Source organism: Ceratotherium simum, chromosome 1 (assembly GCF_057802395.1).
Source record: "Ceratotherium simum simum isolate JZ-2026a chromosome 1, ASM5780239v1, whole genome shotgun sequence".
Lineage (NCBI taxonomy): Eukaryota > Metazoa > Chordata > Mammalia > Perissodactyla > Rhinocerotidae > Ceratotherium > Ceratotherium simum.
The window spans coordinates 6217730-6239963 of NC_141900.1; the positions used below are offsets into that span (position 1 = coordinate 6217730).

At 34.4% G+C, this 22234-nt stretch overlaps 1 protein-coding gene across 1 annotated transcript in view; it reads right to left on the minus strand.

Annotated features, from left to right (window-relative positions):
- Window positions 1-22234, minus strand: part of ZPBP (zona pellucida binding protein) — a 135370-nt gene that overhangs the window by 81044 nt on the left and 32092 nt on the right. The window contains exon 6 of the mRNA XM_087434720.1: window positions 2125-2201. Within this exon, the coding sequence (XP_087290846.1) occupies window positions 2125-2201 (77 nt within the window). The remainder of the gene's footprint in view (window positions 1-2124; window positions 2202-22234) is intronic.

Sequence of the window (22234 nt, forward strand, 5' to 3'; positions counted from 1 at the left end):
ATACCATTTTCAGGGATTAGGAAACCTTAATAATATTAAAATATCACTTCTCAGCAACTGACCTATAGATACATGTCAACTCCAATCAGAAGCCAGGGTTTTTTTTTTTTAGAAAATTGAGATGCTGATTCTAAAAATTTTTGGAAATGAAAAGGACCTAGAATATCTAGAACAATCTTGAAAAAGGATCAAGATAAAATAGTAATACTACTTGACATTAGACTTGGTATAAAGGTATAGTAATGAAAACAGTGTGGCACTGGCATAAAGATTGACAAATTAACGAAAGAGAGCAGTGGAAAGAAAATAAAGCATCAAAGAGGAAATATAATGTATTTGGATCAAATCTTCAAAGAGCTAGGTATGTCTTCACTGCAGCAAATACACCACAATAAATTTGGACTTACTTTAGTTTGAGGAAAATTTCAAGTTACCTAAATCTTGCTAAAATCAAAGGACTGTATTTAGCAATAAATAAACTGAGACAAGCTGAAAAGGCCCTGAAGTTGAAAACTGAAGGAAACCAACAATAAGGCAGATATATTAAATAATTTTTCAGATTTGTAATTGAGAAAGAGTCCCCAGAACACATCTGTGAAAATACTCTTGCCTGGAAATTCTGAATTCTTTTTATTATTATGCTAGGTATTACATTGTTACTATACTATTATCAAGCCAGAAAAGTACTAATCTTTATTTTGCCATAAAAGGCCAAAAAGAGACTATTTACGCCAAGAAAGAAAAGAAAGATGGAAAAGGGGAATGGGAAGGAGAAAGACAGGGAAGAAAGGAAAGAAGGAAGACAGACGTTCCCAAATGACAGGAAAAGTCAGAGGGCAGAACGTTTGTGGAGTAACCTAATATAACCAAATAACGTTCTAAAGGAACAAAGGGAGTTAATGAAATTGCAGACCTTTCTTGCTGAAAGCTTCATGGTTTGGTAAGTTTGATTTTTTATTTCTGTGTTTCTATTTTAAAAGTAGAGATAAAGTTGACTCTCAGTGTTAAAAATGACATAAAAAAACTACAAATGGATAACACCATGAGACCATCTTGAAGGAAAATAAAATTCCTTCCCCTACTCCTAATTCCTATGCTTGAACACACATTCCCACTCCATCACCAAAGGAATTATACCAGCTGAGGGTCAATGACTATTTAAAAGTTTAAAGATTGGTAGAAGGCTAAAAGATGTATTAGGTAATAAGTAAATAATGATTAGCACAACAACTCATGGGTTAAGAAACAGGATTACCAAAATAAGATTGATTGCTCTCTGTTCTTGGTGCACCCAAACTTAAGTCTATTTCAAAAATAAAGAAAAAATTATCCCAGGGAGGAGAGGTAACCGCTAAGAGAATTTTTCAAATGTAAATACATAGACAGATAATTTAAGCTACATTTCAGGAGGCTTAGTGGGTACAAATTAAGAAATCATTCCCCTGTCAATTTCACTGGGCAAAAGTAACGGATATTTATCTGAATATGCAATACCTATACTACTAATAGGAAGTTTTTAAAATCATCATAATGTAAATAATTTTATATTTCAAATATTTAAAAATATTATTTTTAAGTGCTTATGATCATTGAAGAATAATTAGAGATAGGAAAATATTGCCATAAATTTACTGAGCATGAACCACATGTTAAGTATAATGTAAAAGAGAGAACTAAATTAATTTACTGCTGGGAGTTACAGCATAATTTTCATCCTAAGCATAGATATAGGATGCTGGGTATAGAGCAATATGAAAATAGTTAAAAAAACATTATAGACCAAATTTATTATTTAGGATAGATAACAGTAACATGGAGAGAATTCTACATGATTTATAATTCTAAATAAATTTGCAATATCAAATTAGGCCAAATAAATGGGGAAAATCCTCCTTCTTAATATAATCAGTTACAAAATGCTAAATTCAAATCATTTCATAAAAATATTAACTCAATTAAATTCTTATCATTTATTATTTGATGAAATTGTACTTTTTTGTTGAATTCCCTAATTGGCAGGGGAGGGGGGATGGTTGATGTAAGTTTTATAAATAGCTAAGATGCTTACTTACAACATCGGGCATGTTCAGCTTTTTTTTTTTTTCCCAGCCTCACATAACATACCTTAGCTAGTCTTCTGGAAGATTCACAGTTATGGTCTGCACATGGCTTGGGTCCTTTTTCAGGTTCTATAGACGAAACTGAGAAAATATATTATATTTTATCATGGGACTAAAGTACTATATCACAATATTTAAATTAGCTTTTGAAATATAAAAGAGATCATTTCTCTAATATTTCTTTTCCACTGAAAAATTAAGCAGATTTTCTAATGTTAAATCACTCTTTTCAGCTAAAAACCTAAGCCAAAGATTTGTTTTATATAAATAAGGAAAACCTCACTATTACAGTAAACTTAAGAATTAATCAACTTTCTTGATAATGTCTGGCTATTGATTTCATAAAATTTTTAACAACAGAATTATTTTCACTTTTATAAGATATATATGTATGTATAAATGTGTGTGTTCATTCGATATTCTACTTAACTCGACTCGTATGATACAGCGTGTGTCATGTGACTAACTCAGTTCTCAATCTCTACAAAGTGATTAACCATGATAATACTGGAAAGTGAATGACGATGGACTATGGTAGTGGCCACGGAAACTGAAATGATGAATGTATTCATGCATGCATGCATGCATGTACCAATTTATCCAACAAATAATTATTGGGAGTCTACTATGTACTAAGGGGTATTCTAGGAGTCTGGGATATATGTGATCAAAACTGACAAACTCCCTGATTTTTTGGAAACTATATTCTAACGCAGGGAAAGAAAATAAAAATAAACAATAATCAGTTCATAAACATATTGTGTGATAAGGTGATAAGCACTAGGGTTAAAAAGAAAAGAAAGACAGCAAGGAAAGAGGGACTGGAATTGTGAGACAGTGATAGGATTACCATTTTAAATTAGGTGATAATCAATGATATTTGAGTAAAAAAATGAAGGAGGTCTAAGAGCTACCCACGAAATGAGATAGTATAAAACCTGCAAGGCAGAAATGTGCATGGCATGCCAGCGGGACCAAGAAGGCTAGCGTGGCTAGAGCGTTGCAAGCAAAAGAGATTAAGAAATAACATGAGGCCATATGGTGTAGGCCACTACAAACTTTGGTTTGGTTTATATTCTGAGTAAAAAGGAAGCCATTATAAGATTGCTTGAAGAGGAATAACATGGAAAAATAGCATAACAGATGAAACTGTTGTCCCTGATTCCTCATCCTCTACACATCCACAGCCTGCTGTGGCCTATATGTGGACAGAGTATCATCCTATGACTTGGGATTGGCCAATGGCAATGGGGACTTCCAATGGCAATGGACAGAAGTGAAAGTATGCTAATTTGGCGTCTTGGTCTTAAGATGTTTTAGTTGTTCCTCTTGTGCTTCTCTTATCACCATGAGTAGAGCTTCCCATTGGTGGCTGCTGCCACTTCAGACATGGCCCTATGATAGAAACTCATGGCGCACTGATAGCCCACTAAGCAAAGCTGTACCCACAACGTGACACACAGATACCAGCTGAGTCCAGCCTAGACACAGCCTACCACAAATCTAATTCACATATCGTTAAAAATAGTCATTGTTTTAAAATTTAATGTGATTTGTTAAGTTACATTTTTGTATTGAAAGGAGAAATTTTAAAAATTAGGAGACTATATTAGTAATTCATTCAAAATATATTAGTGGCTTGAACCAGAGTAGTAGCAGAGAAGTGGGTGAGAAGTAGCTGGACTCTGATAATATTTTGAAGGTAAAACCAACAAGATTTCTTGACACATTGGTTATTGAGTACATGAGAGTTAAAGGTGACTCCAAGATTTTTGAACTTAGAAACCAGAAGTGATAGTTAGAACTAGATGGGAAAGGCTGAGGGTGAAGCAGAATTTTGCGGGGAGAAGAATGGAAAGAGGGAGATATTCAGTTTTGTAGATGTCCAATGTTAAAAACTCAGAGAGGAGGACAAACCAGCACAGGAAACTGAGAAGGAGAAATATCAAGGCTTGTGCCTGAAGCCAAGTAAAAAAAGTAAATCACAGAGGAAGGAGTGTCAAACTTTTCAAAGGTATGTTAGATGATAACTAAAAAATGACCATTGGATTTAGTAGTGTAGAAATGACTAATGACTTTGCAAGATCATCTAAGAAAATATTCTACTGCACTACAAGACATAAAAATCAAAGAGGGAATAAGTAAAAGATGACTTAAAGGTTTTCTATTAATTAATCTTTCTAAATTATCTCATCCATCTGATTATCACACAGCTCTAAAACCTTCGCTTACTCCTCACTATTCATCAAAATATATGGAAAGAAATCTGATTTTTAGCCCTAGGTACATCACTAATAAACACAGGGTATACTATTTAATATCTCCTTGAGACTTCCACTCTCCACTCTGTAAAACAAGAGGAGAAACACTGTGATTTTTTCATTCTTTCTAGCTGCAAAAATATGATTAAAAACATAAATATGTCAGTTTAACAAAGTTTTCTATAATATAACCACAAGCAATCACGACAATTTTATTTTTCCCAAATTCTCTATACATATCCTGCCCATTAGCCATTATAGACTGTTTCCCAAATATACCCTATGCTGTCTGTGTAAATGACTTTAAGTCACCATTTTACAAAGAATTTTTTAAAACACCAATAATTTTTCATGGACATCTTTATCCGTTCATTTCCATAAGAACATTCTCCCTTTCACAGAACCGACAGAGCACCTGTGGTATTTCTACTACAGTATCTATAGAACCTGTACTATTGTTATACGAATATTTTCTTTTTACCAGAATATAACCTTTTTGAAGAAACGATCCTTACTCTATATTACCAGCATTTACCTAATATGTTATGTAAAAAGAAAGAGACTGAAAGAATATTTGAAAAAATAATGGCCAAAAATTTCCTAATTTGAGAAGACACAAATCTACACATTGAAGATCAATGGAATTCAAGGGAGATAAATGCAAGAAATTCAACATTGAAACACATTATAATCCAACTGTCAAAAACAAAGAGATAACCTTGAAAGCAGCAAAAAAGAAATAATTTGTCACATACTATCAGTTCATGATAAGATTAACAGTAGATTTCTCATCAAAAACCATGCAAGTTAGAAGGCAGTGATAGGAGATATTTCAAGTACTGGTAGAAAAAAACTTCCATCCAAGAATCCTATATGTGAACAACTATCCTTCAAAAATAAAGAAAGGAAAACATTCCAAATACAACGTTTGTGAGATTAGATAGTAATAGGACTATAGATTGTAATTTGATGCTATACAAAGAAACAAAAAACAGTGGAAAGTTAACTACATAGGTAAATAAAAAAACAAAAATGGTTTTTTTAACTCCACTTTTTCCCCTATATGATTAGAAATAAAAATGCATAAGACAATAACTATAAATCTATGATAGTGGATACATAATGTATAATAATGAAATTATTGACAACAACATAGACAGGAAGGAACAAAGCTGCACAGGAGCAGTTTTGGTATACTGTTTAAACTAAGTTGGTATTAATTCAAACTATATAGTTAATATGTTTAAAATGTTAACTGTAAAACTCAGGGTAACCACAAAGAAAATAACTAGAATATATTTAGAAAAGAAAATGAGACTAAAATCAAAATGATGCTCTATAAATAGTCAACTAAAGACAAAAAAAGTCAATAACAGAAGCATCAGAACACAAAAAAGACAGGATAGGACATTTGGGTTACAGTCAAACATGAAAGGAGTTTAGACTGTCAATCCTGTACTGACAAGAAAAACAAGAACAAACTGAAAATCAACAACTCTTCTTTGATTTACCAGATAATTGAGGTCACATAAAAAACTCCTGCCCACAAAACTGCAGAGAAGGAAGAGTGGACACAGAGAATTATAGCTTACCAGAAGCAGAAGCCCAAGACCAAGAGCCTGCCAATGGAGCCAATGCCAGTAGGAAATAAAATATAATTTAGGATTTGATGGATGCTCACTGTGGGAAAACTCAAGTGCTAAAAACTCTGGTGGGAGGGCAGCTTTTGGAGGACCTCCACACTTTCACGTGTTTTACCTCTAGTAGTTCCAGTAAGTTCTCAAAGAGAAGACTGAAGAAAAATTCCTTTCTTCTTTTAGCATGGGAAAGGGCAAAGTAAACATTTTGAAATACACCAAGAGCATTCAGTTGTCTTTAACAAAAGCCCGCCTTCAAGAGAAATATTAAATATTTTACCAGAGCCTAACAATCTTGGGTTTTACCAGAGCCTAAATGAACTTAGGGAAGGGAAATATCTAACTCCAACTCCCTCTAGCCTTCCAGTATAAACTAAGGAAGAAGAAAAGAAACAGAGAAGCACTTGTGAAGGTCTTAGACCAAAGGCGCAGGCTCTCTAAAAACCTGAGATCTGATCTTGGTACTACAGAATACTTATGCTACCTCTACATATTAACACCACATCAACAGGGCTCTTCATAGTACCAGCAGATTACAACAGAAGGATTGCAAGTCTCAGCCCTTATTTAAGAAGTCTTTTGGGAAATCCAAAGACAACAGAGGAGACAAAAACAAGGACATCAGAGGGAATTTTAACCTACAAAACCTATAGATACTGGAAACAGCAAACACAGCCCAAATCCTAAACAGATAAACAAAAAATGTCACATAAAGACCTACCTAACTCAGTTTTTACTACCTGGTGCATGTCCAGTTTTCAATAAAATGTTGCAAGAAATACTAAAAGGCAAAAAAAAAAAAAAGTCTGAAGAAAGAGAGCAAGCATCAGAAGTATACTCAGATATGGCAGAGATTTTGAAATTATCAGACTGGAAATTTAAAATATTTATGATAATATGCAAAGGGCTCTAATGGAAAAAGTAAACAACATGCAAAAACAGATAGGTAATGTAAGGATGGAGAGGAAAACTCTAAGAAGGAATCAACAGGAAATGCAAGAAATCAAAAACAGTGTAGAAGAAATGAAGAATGTCTCCCATGAGCTCATCAGTAGACTGTATGTGGCTGAGGAAAGAATCAGATTGGACTGGAGATTGAGATACATCAAATGTAACTTCTGAAACTGAAAAGCAAAGTAAAAAAAGAACGGAAAAATAAACAGAAAAGAATATCCAAAACTGCTGAACATTAACAAAAGTTATAATGTACACTTAATGGGAATACCAGAAGAAGAAAGAATGAAAGGAAAAGAATATTCGAAGTAATAATAGCTAAGAACTTTCCAAAGATAATGACAGACACCAAAGCAAAGATCCAGGAAACTTAGAGACACCAGGCAAGAGAAATATTTAAAAATCTGCACCCAGGTATATTATACTCAAATGGTAGAAAATCAAAGACAAAGAGAAAATCTTGAAAGAAGCCAGAGGGGGAAAATCTCCTTACTAATAAAGGAACGAGGATAAGAATTACATCAAGGAGGATTCTGGGAAGATGGCAGAATAGGAAGCAGTAGGAATCTCTCTACCCACAGAGAAAACAATTGGAGTGGCAGAATCTGTCAGAAGTAACTGTTTTTGAACTCTGGAGTCTACTGAAGGATTTCAATTTCCAAGAGAAGGCTTGGACAGCAAATTGCTCTTAATTTCAGCTCTTAGCATAATAGTAGCTACCCATTCTACACCCCTAGACCCATGGCAGGCAGATGTTCTATTCCTGAAGCAGCCTGTACATAGCTTGTGGGAGTCTAGAGTGGGCTAAAAGCACCCTGACCTCCAACTATCAGGGATCTGTGCTTTAATCACTGATTGCTTCTTTTCACCAAGGTGTAGACAAGAGGTAGGTGGCCATTGTTGTTGACCTCTCCCCCTCATTGTTGCAAGCCTCTCTCCCTCAGGCTAAAATGACTGATGCCCTTTTTTCTCCTCCTTCATTTTTCTCTTTTTCCCCTTTGGGAAGCCAGACATTATAGGACATTCAAAAGCAACTGTACATACAAGGAAAATCAGAAAGCGATATTCACGCCCAGGGAAAGTCACAGGGAAAGATGTCCTGAGAAAACCTTAAGTTTGTAACTCACACTGATCCTTGGCACAGAGACAGCCTACAAATGATCAAAAAAATAAAATAAACAAAAATAACAAACAAATAGGCAAACCCTGGGGAAAGTGGAGAATCTGATTTCTAGACTTAACATATTATTAGATTCAAATGTCCAGTATTCAACAAAAAAATCATAAGGCATACAAAGAAACAGGAAAGTATGGCCCATTCAAAGGAAAAAAGTAAATCAACAGACATTATCCCTGAAAAACACCTGATGGCAGATTTACTAGACTAAGACTTTAAAAAAACTGTATTGAAGATGAAGAAAGAATTAAAGATGATGTAGATAAAGTCAAGAAAATTCTGTATGAACAAATGGAAATATCTATAAAGAGATAGAAAAACTAAACATTTCTGGTGCTGATAAGCACAATAACTAAAATGAAAAATTCCCTAGAGGAATTCAAAGGTAGATTTGATCAGACAGAAGAAACAATCCGTAAACTTGAAGATAGAACAGTAGAAATCATCACATCTGTGGAAAATAAAGAAAAAAACTGAAGAAAAATGAACAATTCAAAAGAAACTTTTGACCACCACCAAGTAGACCAAAATGTACACTGTGGAGTCCCAGAAGGACAAGAAAGAAAGAAAAAGTCACATGGAATATTTGAATAAATAGTGGCTGAATATTTGATGAAGTCATGAATATAAACATCTAACAAGATCAACAAACACCAAGTAAGAGCAACTTAAAGAGACTCATATGAAGACATATCATAATTGAGTTTATGAAACACAAAGAATCATGAAAGCAGCAAGAGAGAAATGACTTGTCACATACAAATGTTCCTCAATAATATTATGAGCAGATTTCTCATAAAAAATTTTGGAGGCCAGATGCAATGGGCTGATATATTCAAAGCGTCAGAAGTTTTTTAAAAGCTGTCAACCAAGAATCCTATAACCTGCAAAACCGTCCTTAAAGAGTAAGGGAGAAGAAATTAAGACATTCCTAGATAAAGAAATGAGACAGTCTGTTACCACTAGACCTGCCTTGCAAGAAATTCTCAAGGGAGTTCTGCAGGGTGAGGGGAAAGGACACTAGAAAGTAACTTGAAGGCATACAAAGAAATAAAGATCTCAGTAAAGGTAAGTACATGGGCAATGATAAAGGCTACTATTATGGTAAGATTGGTTTGTAACAGCAATTTTTTATACATGATTTAAGAGGCTAATATATTTTAAAAAATCTAAAAACTAGTATCATCCTAATTTTGGTTTATAACTCTATACCTTGTTTCTATATAATTTAAGATACTAATTCATTAAAAATAATTATTAGTTTATATTTTGGGGCACACAATTCATAAAGTCATAATTTTACATTAACAACTAAAAGAGGAGGGAACAGAGCTGTTAAAGGAGAGTTTTCATATGGTATTGAAGTTGTGCTGGTAGAAATTCAAATTAGAGTGTTATAACACTAGGATGTTAAATGTAATCCCCACAGTAACAACACTGAAAACAGCTATAGAACAGAAACAAAAGCAAATGAGAAAGATTTAAACATTTAACTACAAAAAGTGGACTAAACACAAAAGAAGATTGTAATTAATGAAATGAGGAACAAAACTGCTATAAAGCATATAGAAAACAAAGATTCAAAACGGCAGAAGTAAATCCTGCATTATCAGTAATCATTTTAAAAGTAAATGGATTAAACTTTCCAATAAAAAGACAGAGATTAGTAGAATGAATTCAAAAGTATAATCCAACCATATGCTGTCCACAAGAGACTCGCTTTACACAGAAAAACACAAATACACTGAAAATGAAAGGATGGAAAAAGATATTACATGCAAATAGTAATCAAAAGAGAACAGGGATGGCTATACTAATAAGAGACAAAATAGACTTAAAATCAAGAAAATGGTATAAGAGACAAAGAAAGACATTATATATTAATACAAGTTTAAATGCAGCAAGAACATGTAACAGTTATAAACATTTACATACCTAATATCACACCATGAAAATTTTTTTAGCGAAAACTGACAGACTAGAAAAGAGAACTACACAGTTCTACAATAATAGCTGGAGACTTCAATACTTCACAATAATGGATAGAAGAACCAGACAGACGATAAATAGGAAAACAGAGGACTTAACACAATAATAACCCAGGACTAGACGACTTCAATGGTGAATTCTAACAACAATTTAAAGAACTAACACAAATCCTCCTCAAACTTTTTCAAAAAGTTGAAGAGGAAGAAACATTTCCACTCATCCTATGGGGCCAAGATTAACCTGAAAAAAGTCAGACAAAGACACTATAAGAAAACTACAGATCAATATCCCTAATGAACACTGATGCAATACTCCTCAACAAAATACTAGCAAACTGAATTCAAGAGCATATTAACAGGATTATACACTACCACCAAGTGAGATTTATTGCCAAAATGTGAAGATGGATCAACATACAAAAATTAATCACTATACTACACCACGTTAACAGATTAAAGGGAAAATAGAGCCAGCCCTGACGGCCTAGTGGTTAAACTTCAGTGCTCTCACCACTTTGGTGGCCTGGGGTCATTTCCCAGTCGCAGAACCACAACATGTGTCTGTCAGTTGCCATGCTGTGGCGGCAGCTCACATAGAAGAACTAGAAGGACTTACAACTAGGGTGTGCAACCATGCACTGGGGCTTTGGGGAGAAAAAAAAAAAGAGGAAGACTGGCAACAAATGTCAGCTCAGGACAAATCTTTCCCTTCCAAAAAAAAAAAGGGGAGGGGGAAATAAACCCACATAATCATTTCATTTGATGCAGAAAAAGTATTTTAAAAAATTCAACATACCTTCATGAAAAAAATACTCAACGACATAGGAATAGGAAGAAAATACTGCAACATCATAAAAGCCATATATAAAAAATAGACAGAGAACATCATATTCAGTGGTCAAAAACTGAAAGCTTTTCCTCTAAGATGAGGAACAAGGCAAGGATTTACACTTTTGCCATTTCTATTCAACATAGTACTAGAAGTTCTAGCCAATACAATAAGGCCAGTAAAAAGAAGTAAAATCATTTCTGTTCATAGTTGATATGCTCTTATATGCAGAAATAAAGATTCTACACAGAAATCAGTGGCACTTCTATACACTACAATGAATAGCCTGGAAAGGAAATTACAAAAAGAATTCCATTTACAATAGCATCAAAAAAGAATAAAGTACTTAGGAATTAACTTAACCAAGGAAGTGAAAGACTTAAACCATAAGAACTACAAAGGACTGCTGAAAGAAATTAAAGAAGAATAAATAAATGAAAACTGGTCTCATGTTCACAAATTGGAAGATTTAATATTGTTAAGCTGTCAAAATCACACAAAGCAATCTACAGATCCAACGTAATGCCTATCAAAATTCCGATGACTTTTCTGCAGAAATAGAAAAACCCACCCTAAAATTCATAAGGAAATCACAAGGGACCTCAAATAGCCAAAGCAATCCTGAAAAAGAACAAAGTTGAAGGCATCAAAATTCTTGATTTCAAAATTTACTACAAAGCAACAGTAACCAAAATAGGGTGGCACTGGCAAAAAAGACAGACATATAGACCAACAGAATAGATAGAGAGCTCAGAAATAAGCTCTTACACATATATGGTCAAATGATTTTTGATAAGGGTGCCAAGACTATTCAATTAGGGAAAAGGCAGTCTTTTCAACAAATGGTGCTAGGAAAACTAGATATCCACATGCAAATGAATGAATTTGGAACCTTACTGAACTCCATATACAAAAATTAACTCAAAATCAATCAACAAAGACCTAATTGTAAGAACTAAAACTACAAAACTCTTAGAAGAAAACAGGGCAAAAGCTTCATGGCATTGGATTTAGCAATGATTTCTTGAATATGACATCAAAGGTACAGGAAGCAAAAGAAAAATACACACATGGACTTGATAAAAATTTAAAAATTTTGTGCATCAAAAGATAATATCAACAGAATTAAAAGGCAACCTACAGAATGTGAGAAAATACTTGCAGATCATCTATCTGATAAGGGATTAATACACAGAACATATAGGGAACTCCTAAAATTCAACACCAAAAAACAAGCAACCCAATCCAAAAATGGACAATGGACTCGTATAGACATTTCTCCAAAGAAGATGTATAAATGGCCAATAGGCTCGTGAAAAGATGTTCAACATCATTAATTACCAGGAAAATGCAAATCAAAACTATGAGATACCACCTCATACCCACTAGGATGGTTACTATGGAAATAAAAGAAAATAACAAGTGTTGATGAGGATGTGGTGAACTGGAACCCTTGTGCTCTGTTGGTGGGAATATAAAATGTTGTAGCTGCTGTGGAAAACAGTATCGTCGGTCCTTAAAAAATCAAAATACAGGGGCTGGCCCCCATGGCACAATGGTTAAGTTCGTGCACTCCGCTTTGGCAGCCTGGTGTTCACAGCTTCAAATTCCAGGCACAGACCTACACACCGTTCATCAAGCCATGCTGTGGTGGCATCCCACATACAAAATAGAGGAAGACGGGCACAGATGTTAGCTCAGGGCTAATCTTCCTCAGCAAAAAGAGGAAGATTGGCAACGGATGTTAGCTCAGGGCTAATCTTCCTCACCAAAAAAAGAAAATCAAAATAGAATTACCATATGATCCAGAAAATCCACTTCTGAGTATATACCCAAAAGAACTGAATGTAGGGTCTCAAAGAGATATGTGTACACCCATAAGCACCATTATTCACAACAGCTAAATGTGGAAACAATCCAAGTGTCCATCGACAAATGAATGGATAAGGAAAATGTTCTATATATGTACAATGAAATATATTCAGCCTTAAAAAGGAAGGAAATTCTGACATGTTACAACATGCATGAACCTTGAGGATTTTATGCTAAATGAGACAAGTCAATCACAAAAAGACAAATACTGTATGATTCCACTTATATGAGATATGTAGTTAAAAATCACAGAGATAGAGCCAGCCCCGTGGCTTAGCAGTTAGGTGCGCGCGCTCCCCTACTGGCGGCCAGGGTTGGGATCCCGGGCACGCACCGACGCACCGCTTCTCCGGCCATGCTGAGGCCGCATCCCACACACAGCAACTAGAAGGATGTGCAACTACGACATACAACTATCTACTGGGGCTTTGGGAGGATTGGCAATGGATGTTAGCTCAGAGCAGGTCTCCCTCAGCAAAAAGAGGAGGATTAGCACGGATGTTAGCTCAGGGCTGATCTTCCTCACAAAAATAAATAAATTAATTAATTAATTAACAAAAATCACAGAGACAGAAAATAGAATGGCAGATGCCAGGGGCTGTAGGGAGAATAGGGACTTATTATTTAATGGATATAGAGAATCAGTTTTCCAGGATGAAAGTGTTTCAGAGATGGATGCTGATGATAGTTATACAACATCATGAATGTAATAATACCACTTAACTGTATACTTGAAATGGTTACAATAAATTTTATGTTATGTGTATTTTACCACAATAAAAAATGGGAAAAAAATTAAAAAATTAAATTGGACTTCTCTTCAGAAACCATGCAAGCAACAAGAAAGTAAACAAATTTAAATAAAGTATTGAAAGAAAAAAATGCCACCAAACTAAAATACTGAATCCACTGAAATTATCCTTCAAAACGGAAGGAGAAACAACGACTTTCTCAGACAAAAAAAAATTGAAAGAATTGGTCACCAGAAACTCTGCCTTGCAGAGTGTTAAATGAAATGTTAAAAGAAGTTCTTCATAGAGAAGGAAAACAATATAAATCAAAAACTCATATCTAAATGAAGAAATGAAGAATACTAGAGAAGGAATATATGAAGGTAATACTATATCTATTTTCCTTATTCATAATTGATCTAACAGACAATAGCTTGTTCAAAACAATAATATGAGCAATGCATTCACTGATTAAAGCTTATAAATAATTAAATAAATGAGAGCACTGTTACAAGGGAAGGAGGACAACTTTGGGAATTCTATGCTATAAGGTACCTGTACTACCTATGAAGTGGTACAGTGTTATCTGAAAGTGGACTTGGATTAGTCATAAATATATATTGAAAACTTGAAGGCAACCATTTAACATAGTAAAAAAGAAGTTATAATTGAGAAAATTGAAAAAAAAATGAAATTATATAAAAGCTCAATTTAACCAGAGAAGGCAGAAAAAGTGGAAGAGAATAAAGAAACAAAGAAAAGCGGTAACAAATACAAAACAGTAACAAATATGGTAGATGTTAATCCAGCTCCACCAATAATCATTTTAAAAGTCAATGGTTAAATACACCAATGATTGTCAGAATGAATTTTAAAAAAAGACTTAATGATATCTTGTCTACAAGAAACCCACCTGAAACACAAAAACACTGATAGATTAAAATAAACAAGTAGAGAAAAATATACTATGTGAACACTAATCAAAAGAAAGCTGGGGGCCAGCCCCGTGGCTTAGCGGTTAAGTGCACGCGATCCACTACTGGCGGCCCGGGTTCGGATCCCATTCGCGCGCTGACGCACCGCTTCTCCGGCCATGCTGAGGCCGCATCCCACATACAGCAACTAGAAGGATGTGCAACTATGACATACAACTATCTACTGGGGCTTTGGGGGAAAAAAAAAAGAAAGCTGGAACAGCAATATTAATTTTAGACAAATCAGACATCAGGGAAAGGAAAATTATCACAGATAAATAAGGTCAATATAATTATAAAGGTGTCAATCTTCCAATAACAATCCTTAATGTGTATCAGCCTAACAACAAAGGGTCTAGATAACTGAGGCAAAAACTAATAGAACTGCAAAGAAAAATAGAACAATCCACTAAATGTAGATGGAGATTTCAACATCTCTCTATTAGTAACTGACAGATCTAGAAGACAACATACCAGTAAGGACATAGTTGACCTGATGAGCACCATCAATCAACTGAGTCCAACTGACAATTATAAAATACTTTATCCAACAGCAGAATACAAATTCTTCTTAAGCTCACACGGAACATTCACCATGACAGACCACATTCTGCACCATTAAATAAACACATTTTGAAAATTTTTAAAGAACAGAAATGATGCAATGTATGCTCTCAGACTACAATAGAATTAAACTAGAAATCCATAACAGAAAGACAGGTGGAAAATCCCAAAGTACTTGGAAATTAAACAACAGACTACTATATAACACATGGGCCAAAGAAGAAGTCCCAAAAGAAATTTAAAAATATTTTGAACTAAATGAAAGTAAAAATACAACTTATCAAAATTTGTAGGATACAGTAAAGGCAGTGCTTAGAAAGAAATTTATAGTGTTAAATTCATATAACAGAAAAGAAGAAAAATAAAAATTCAATAATTAAAGTTTCTACCTTAGAAAACTAACAAAAGAACAAATTCAGTCAGAAGAAAACAGAAGAAAAGAAATATAAAAATAGAACAGAAATCAACAAAATTAAAGACAGGAAATCAGTAGAGAAAATTAATGCAATCAAAACTAGCACAAAGAGCCAGCATAGCAAAGAAAATAATGCACAGTAGAACAGACATAAACAAAATAGAGAATTGAAAAAATATAGAAAGTCAAGGAAAACAAAAGTTGGTTCTTTGAAAAGATCAAAAAAATTGATAAACACCTAGACAGACTAAGAGAAAAAAGAGAAATTAAAGTAGGGACATTACTACCTAACTTTCATAAATAAAAAGGATTGTAAGAAAAAAATTAGATAACCTAGACGAAACAGATGAATACATAAACTACCTAAATTGACTCAAGAAGAAACACAAAATATGAACAGGTGTATAACAAATAAAGAAATCAAATCAGTAGTCAAAAACTTCCCAAAACAAAAAAGCCCAGGACCCAATGGCTTCAGTGGTGAATTCTACCAAACCTTAAAGAATAATTAAAAGAAATTCTTCTCAATCTCTTCTAAAAGAATACAATAGGAAGTGGCACTTCCTAACTCATTTCCTGAAGCCAGCACTCTCTGATACCAAAGCCAGACAACGACATCAAAAGAAAAGAAACCACTGAGCCAATATTCATTATAAATGCAAATATTATCAATAATATAATAATAAACCAATACCCGCAGCATACTAAAGGAATATATACCCTGACCAAGTGGGATATATCCCAGGAATGCAAGGGCAGTTCACCATATGAAAATCAAAAATTATAATACACCGCATTCATAGAAGGAAGGAAAAAAAAAAACACACCATCATCTCAATTGATACAGATTTGACAAAATCCAACACCCATTCATGAAAAAAAACCTCTAAACTAGGACCTGAAAAGAATGGTTTCAACCCGATACAGAGTTTTTATGAAAAGCCCCCAGCCAATACCATATTCAATAGTGAAAGACTGAAGATTTCCCCCTAAGATCAAGAACAATTCAAGGATGTCCACTTTTGCCACTTCTACTGAACAGTATAGTGGACATTCTAGCAAGAGGAATTTTGCAAGAAAAAAGTTATCCAAATTGGAAAAGAATACGTAAAACTATTGTTATCCAGGTGACATGATCTTCTATATAAAAATACTAAAAGTTCCAAGCACAGACACACAAAAAAACACTACTAGAGCTAGTAAACTAATTCAACAAAGATGCAGGATACACACAAAAATCAATTTCTATACACTAGCAATGAACAACGTGAAAAAGAAATTAAGAGAGTCACTGCACTTGAAATAGCATCAAAAAGAATAAAATATGTAGTAATAAAATTATCAAGAGGGGGCCGGCCCCGTGGCTTAGCGGTTAAGTGTGCATGCTCTGCTACTGGTGGCCCAGGTTCGGATCCTGGCCGCGCACCGACGCACCACTTCTCTGGCCATGCTGAGGCCGCGTCCCACATACAGCAACTAGAAGGATGTGCAACTATGACATACAACTATCTACCGGGGCTTTGGGGGTGGGGAAAAAAAGGAGGAGGATTGGCAATAGATGTTAGCTCAGAGCAGGTCTTCCTCAGAAAAAAAAAAAAAAAAAGAGGAGGATTAGCATGCGTGTTAGCTCAGGGCTGATCTTCCTCACAAAAAAAAAATTATCAAGAGGCTCAAGACTTACACACTGAAAAGTGCAAAACATTGCTGAAAGAAATTAAAGAACTCTGCTATGGTATGAATGTTTGTGTCCTCTCCAAATTTATATGTTGAAATCCTAATGCCCAACGTGACAGTATTAGGAGGTGGGGTCTTTGGGAAGTGCTTACGTCCGAAGAGTGGAGCCTTTATGAATGGGATTGGTGCTCTTACAAAAGAGACTCCAGAAAGATCCTTAGCTCCTTCTGCTATGTGGGAATATAATGAGAAGTCTGCAACCCTGAAGAGGACCCTCACCAAACACACTAGCATCCTGTTCTCAGAATTCCAGCTTCCAGAAATGTGAGAAATAAATTTCCATTGCTTATAAGCTACCCAGTCTGTGGTATTTTGTTACAGCAGACCAACAGACGAAGACAAAGTCCTAAATAAATGGAAAGATATCCTGTGTTCATGGACTGGAAGACAATATTGTTAAGGTGGTAATGGTAATACTATCCAAAACTATCTACAGATTTAACACAATCCCTATCAAAAGCCCAATGGCCTTGTCTGGTAGAAATGGAAAAGCAGATGCCAAAAACACATATGGAATTGTGAGTCAAAACAATGTTGAAAAGAAAGAACAAAATTGGAAGACTTCCACTTCCTAATTTCAGATCTTACTACAAAGCTACTATGAAAACGTTATGATCAAAATGGTGTGGTACTGGCATAAGGACAGGCATGCAGAACAATAAAATAGAATTCGGAGTCCAGAAACAAACTTACATGTGTGCGATTAACTGACTTTTAGTAAGGGTGCCATGACAATTTCAGGGAGAGAGAAGTCTCTTCAAAAAATGGTGCTGGGACAACTGAACATCCACAATCAAAAGTATGAGGTTAGACCCATATTTCACAGTATACACAAAAATTAACTCAGAATGAATCTTAGATCCAAATGTAGGAGATAAAACTTCAAATTATTGGAAGAAAACAAAGGGGTATACATCAAGATAAAAGATTTCAAATAAACAACCCAACATTACACCTCAAAGAACTAGAAAAAGAAAAACAAACTAATCCCAACAATAGCAGAAGAAAGGAAATAATAAAGATTAGAGCAGAAATAAATGAAATAGATAATAGGAAAAAAACAGAAATTATTAACAAAACCAAGAGTTGGTTCTTCAAAAATATGAACAAAATTGACAACTTTTAGCTATACTAACCAAGAAAAAAGTGAGAGGACCAAAATAAATAAAATTATAAATGAAAGAGGAGACATTACAAATGATGACACAGAAATACAAAGGATCATGAGACTACTATGAATAACTATATACCAAAAACTGGACAACCTAGAAGAAATGGATGAATTCCTACAAAGGCAGAATCATGAAGAAATAGAAAATCTGAGCAGTTCAATAATGAGTAAAGAGATTGAATCAGTAACCAAAAACCTCCCAAAAAAGAAAAGCCCAGAACCAGATGGCTTTACTGGTAAATTCTACCAAACATTTAAAGATTGTCAATCCTTCTCAAACTCTTCCAAAAAACTGAAGAAGTGGTAACATGCCCAAACTCATTTTACATGGGCAGTATTACCCTGATACCAAAGCCAGACAATGAAACTACAAGAAAAGAAAACTGCAGGCCAATATTCCTGATGAATATAGATGGAAAAATTCTCTACAAAGTACTAGTAATCCAAATTCAACAGCACATTAAAAGCACATAAAACATCATGATCAAGTGGGATTCATCCCTGGGATACAAAGATGGTTCAACACACAAATCAATAAATGTGCGATACACCACATTAATAGAATGGAAAATAAAAATCACATGAATATCTCAATAGATGCAAAAAAGTTTTGACAAAATTCAACATCTATTCACAATAAAAACTCTCAAAATATTGGGTATAGAATGAACATACCTCAACATAATAAAGGCCATATATGACAAGCCCACAGATAACATCATACTTAATGGTGAAAGATTCAAAGATTTTCTTCTAAGATCAGGAACAAAACAAGGGAGCCCCCTCCTACCACTATATAACATAGTACTGGAAGTCCTAGCCAGAGCCCTTAGGAAAGAAAAAGAAATAAAAGGCATCTGAATCAAAAAGGAAGAAGTCAAGTTGTCTCTATCTGCAGAAGATGTGATCTTATTCATACAAAAAATCCTAAAGACTCCACCATAAAACTGTTAGACTGAGTAAACAAATTCAGTAATGTTGCAGGATACAAAACCAACATACAAAAATCGGTTGCATTTCTATACGGCAACAATAAATTACCTGAAAAAAAATAAAGAAAACAATCCTATTTACAATACCGTAAAAAAAAATAAAATCTTTAGGAATACATTTAAACAAGGAGGTAAAAGATTGTACACTTAAAACCCTAAGACATTGATGAAAGAAGCTGAAGAAGACACAAATAAATGGAAAGATATTCCGGGTTCATGGACTGAAAGAACCAATATTGTTAAAACGCCCAGACAACTGAAAGCAATCTATTCAATGCAATCCCTATCAACATTCCAACTGCTTTTTTTACAGAAATAGAAAAAAAAAATCCTAAAATTCATATGGAACCACGAAAGACCCTGAATAGCCAATGCAGTCCTCAGAAAGAACAAAGCTGGAGGCATCACACTTCTAATTTCAAAGTATATTACAAAGGTATAGTAATCAAAATAGTATGGTACTGGCATAAAAACAGACACATAGACCTATGGAACAGAATTGAGAGCTCAGGAAACAAACCCATGCACATAAGGTCAACTAATATTTGACAAGGGAGCCAAAAATACTCAATCAAGAATAGATAGTCTCTACAAAAATTGTACCTGGAAAACTGGATATTCACATGCAAAAGAATAAAACTGGATCAATATCTTACACCACTCACAAAAATTAACTCAAAATGTATTAATGACTTAAATGTAAGACCTAAACCACAAAACTCCTAGACGAAAACATAGGGACAGTATCAAGGACAGCTCCTTGACAGTAGTCTTGGCAATGACTTTATAAATATGACACCCAAAGCACAAGCAATGAAAACAGAAACAAACAAGCAGAACTACATCGAACTAAAAAGCTTCTTCACAACAAAAGAAACAATCAACAAACCAAAATGGCAACCTACAGAATGGCATAAAATATTTGCAAACCACATGTCTGATAAGGCGTTAACATCCAAAATATTTAAAGAACTTATACAAGTTAAAAGCAAAAAACAAATAATCCAATTAAAAATGGAAAGGACCCAAATAGACATTTTTTTTTCTGAGAAGATATTCAAATGGCCAACAGGTATATGAAAAGGTGCTCAATGTAACTAATCATCAGAGAAATGAAAATCAAAACCATGAGCTATCACCTCACACCTGTAAAAATAACCATTATCAGAGAGACAAGAGATAAGTGTTGGTGAGGATGTGGAGAAAAGGCAACCCTTGTGCACTGTTGGTGGGAATATAAATTGGTACAGCCACTATGGAAAACAGAAGACAGGATCCTAAAAAAGATAAAAAATAGAACTATCATATGATCCAGCAATTATACTTCTGGATATGTATCCAAAGAAAATGAAATCACTATTTCAGAGATATCTACACCTCCATGTTCACTGCAGCATTATTTATAATAGCCAAAATACAGAAACAACCTAAGTATCCACTGACAGATGAATGTATAAAGTAAACATGGTATATACATACAGTGGAATATTATTCAGCCACAAAAATAAAGGAAATTCTGCCATTTGCAACAATGTGGATGAACCTTGAGGGTATTTTTCTAAGTGATGTTAAGTCAGACAGAGAAAGACAAACACTGTGTGATCTCACTTATATGTGGAATCTACAAAAACAGAAACAGAGAACAGATAGGTGGTTACCAGGGGTGGGGTGGGAGAAATGGATGAAGGTGGACAAAGGTTATAAACTTCCAGTTATAAGTTCAGGGATGTATATAGAGCATGGTGAGTACAGTCAAAAATATTATATCGTATATTTGAAAGTTGCTAAAAGAGTAGCTTTTAAAAGCTCTCACCACACAAAAAAAATAATAATAATAAATTGTAACTATTGAGATGACAGATTTAATTAACCTTATTATGGTAATCACTTTGCAACATATATATATATATCAAATCCTTACGCTGTACAACTTAAACTTACACAATGTTATATGGCAATCATCTCAATAAAGCTGGAAAAAAATAAAAATTGGGCAAAGGACCCAAATAGCCTTTTCTCCAAAAACAATATAAAATGGCAAATAAGCACGTGAAAAGATGTTCAATATCATTAGTCATTAGAGAAATGCAAATTAAGCCCACAATGCCTCTTTTCTATTGGATATCATCTCTTTCCTCTTATGAGTTCAAGTACACTTTCAGGTTTTCTAAGGACTACTAAATGCCTATTAATAGCACCTATTAAATAGACTGGGTACAAAGACCCCATAAGTCTTATGAATGCTAATAGTGGGTCCTTGAAGAGCTAAAGAAAGAGTTAGTCTACCTCCGAAAATTTGTCTCAGGGGCTGGAGAATAACTCAAAGTTCTTCTGGAGAAAAGAAAAAGTAGTAAGGAAGATAAAAGACAGTGAAAATGGGGTTGAACTTCTCTTGTTCTTTTCCCTTAAAGCTTCACACCTCTCACTTGCGTCTAAAAATTCAATCCTAGATGCCCCAAAAAAAGAGAAGGGAAAATCGGAGAAATGAGTAAGTACAATCAAACACTGATAGTAGAGGAATCAAGGACAAAGAGTAAAGAAGAAAGAAAGGAAAATAGCAAGCAATATCATTTGAGAAGAAAGGGGAAGGGGGTCCTGTTACCACTGGGACCTATTAAAAACACATAGATGGTTATTCTTAAGAGCTCATTCATAAGCAGGCCTTTACAAATCTGAAGTCCTTAGATATGAAGTCCAATTCTTTGTTTTCTGGAAAATATTGGGCCTCCACTCTACATTATTAGAAAAAGCACCCTAAGCTGTTAGAATGGTCCCTCTGGCCCATCGTATTAAACCATCTTATTATAATTAGACG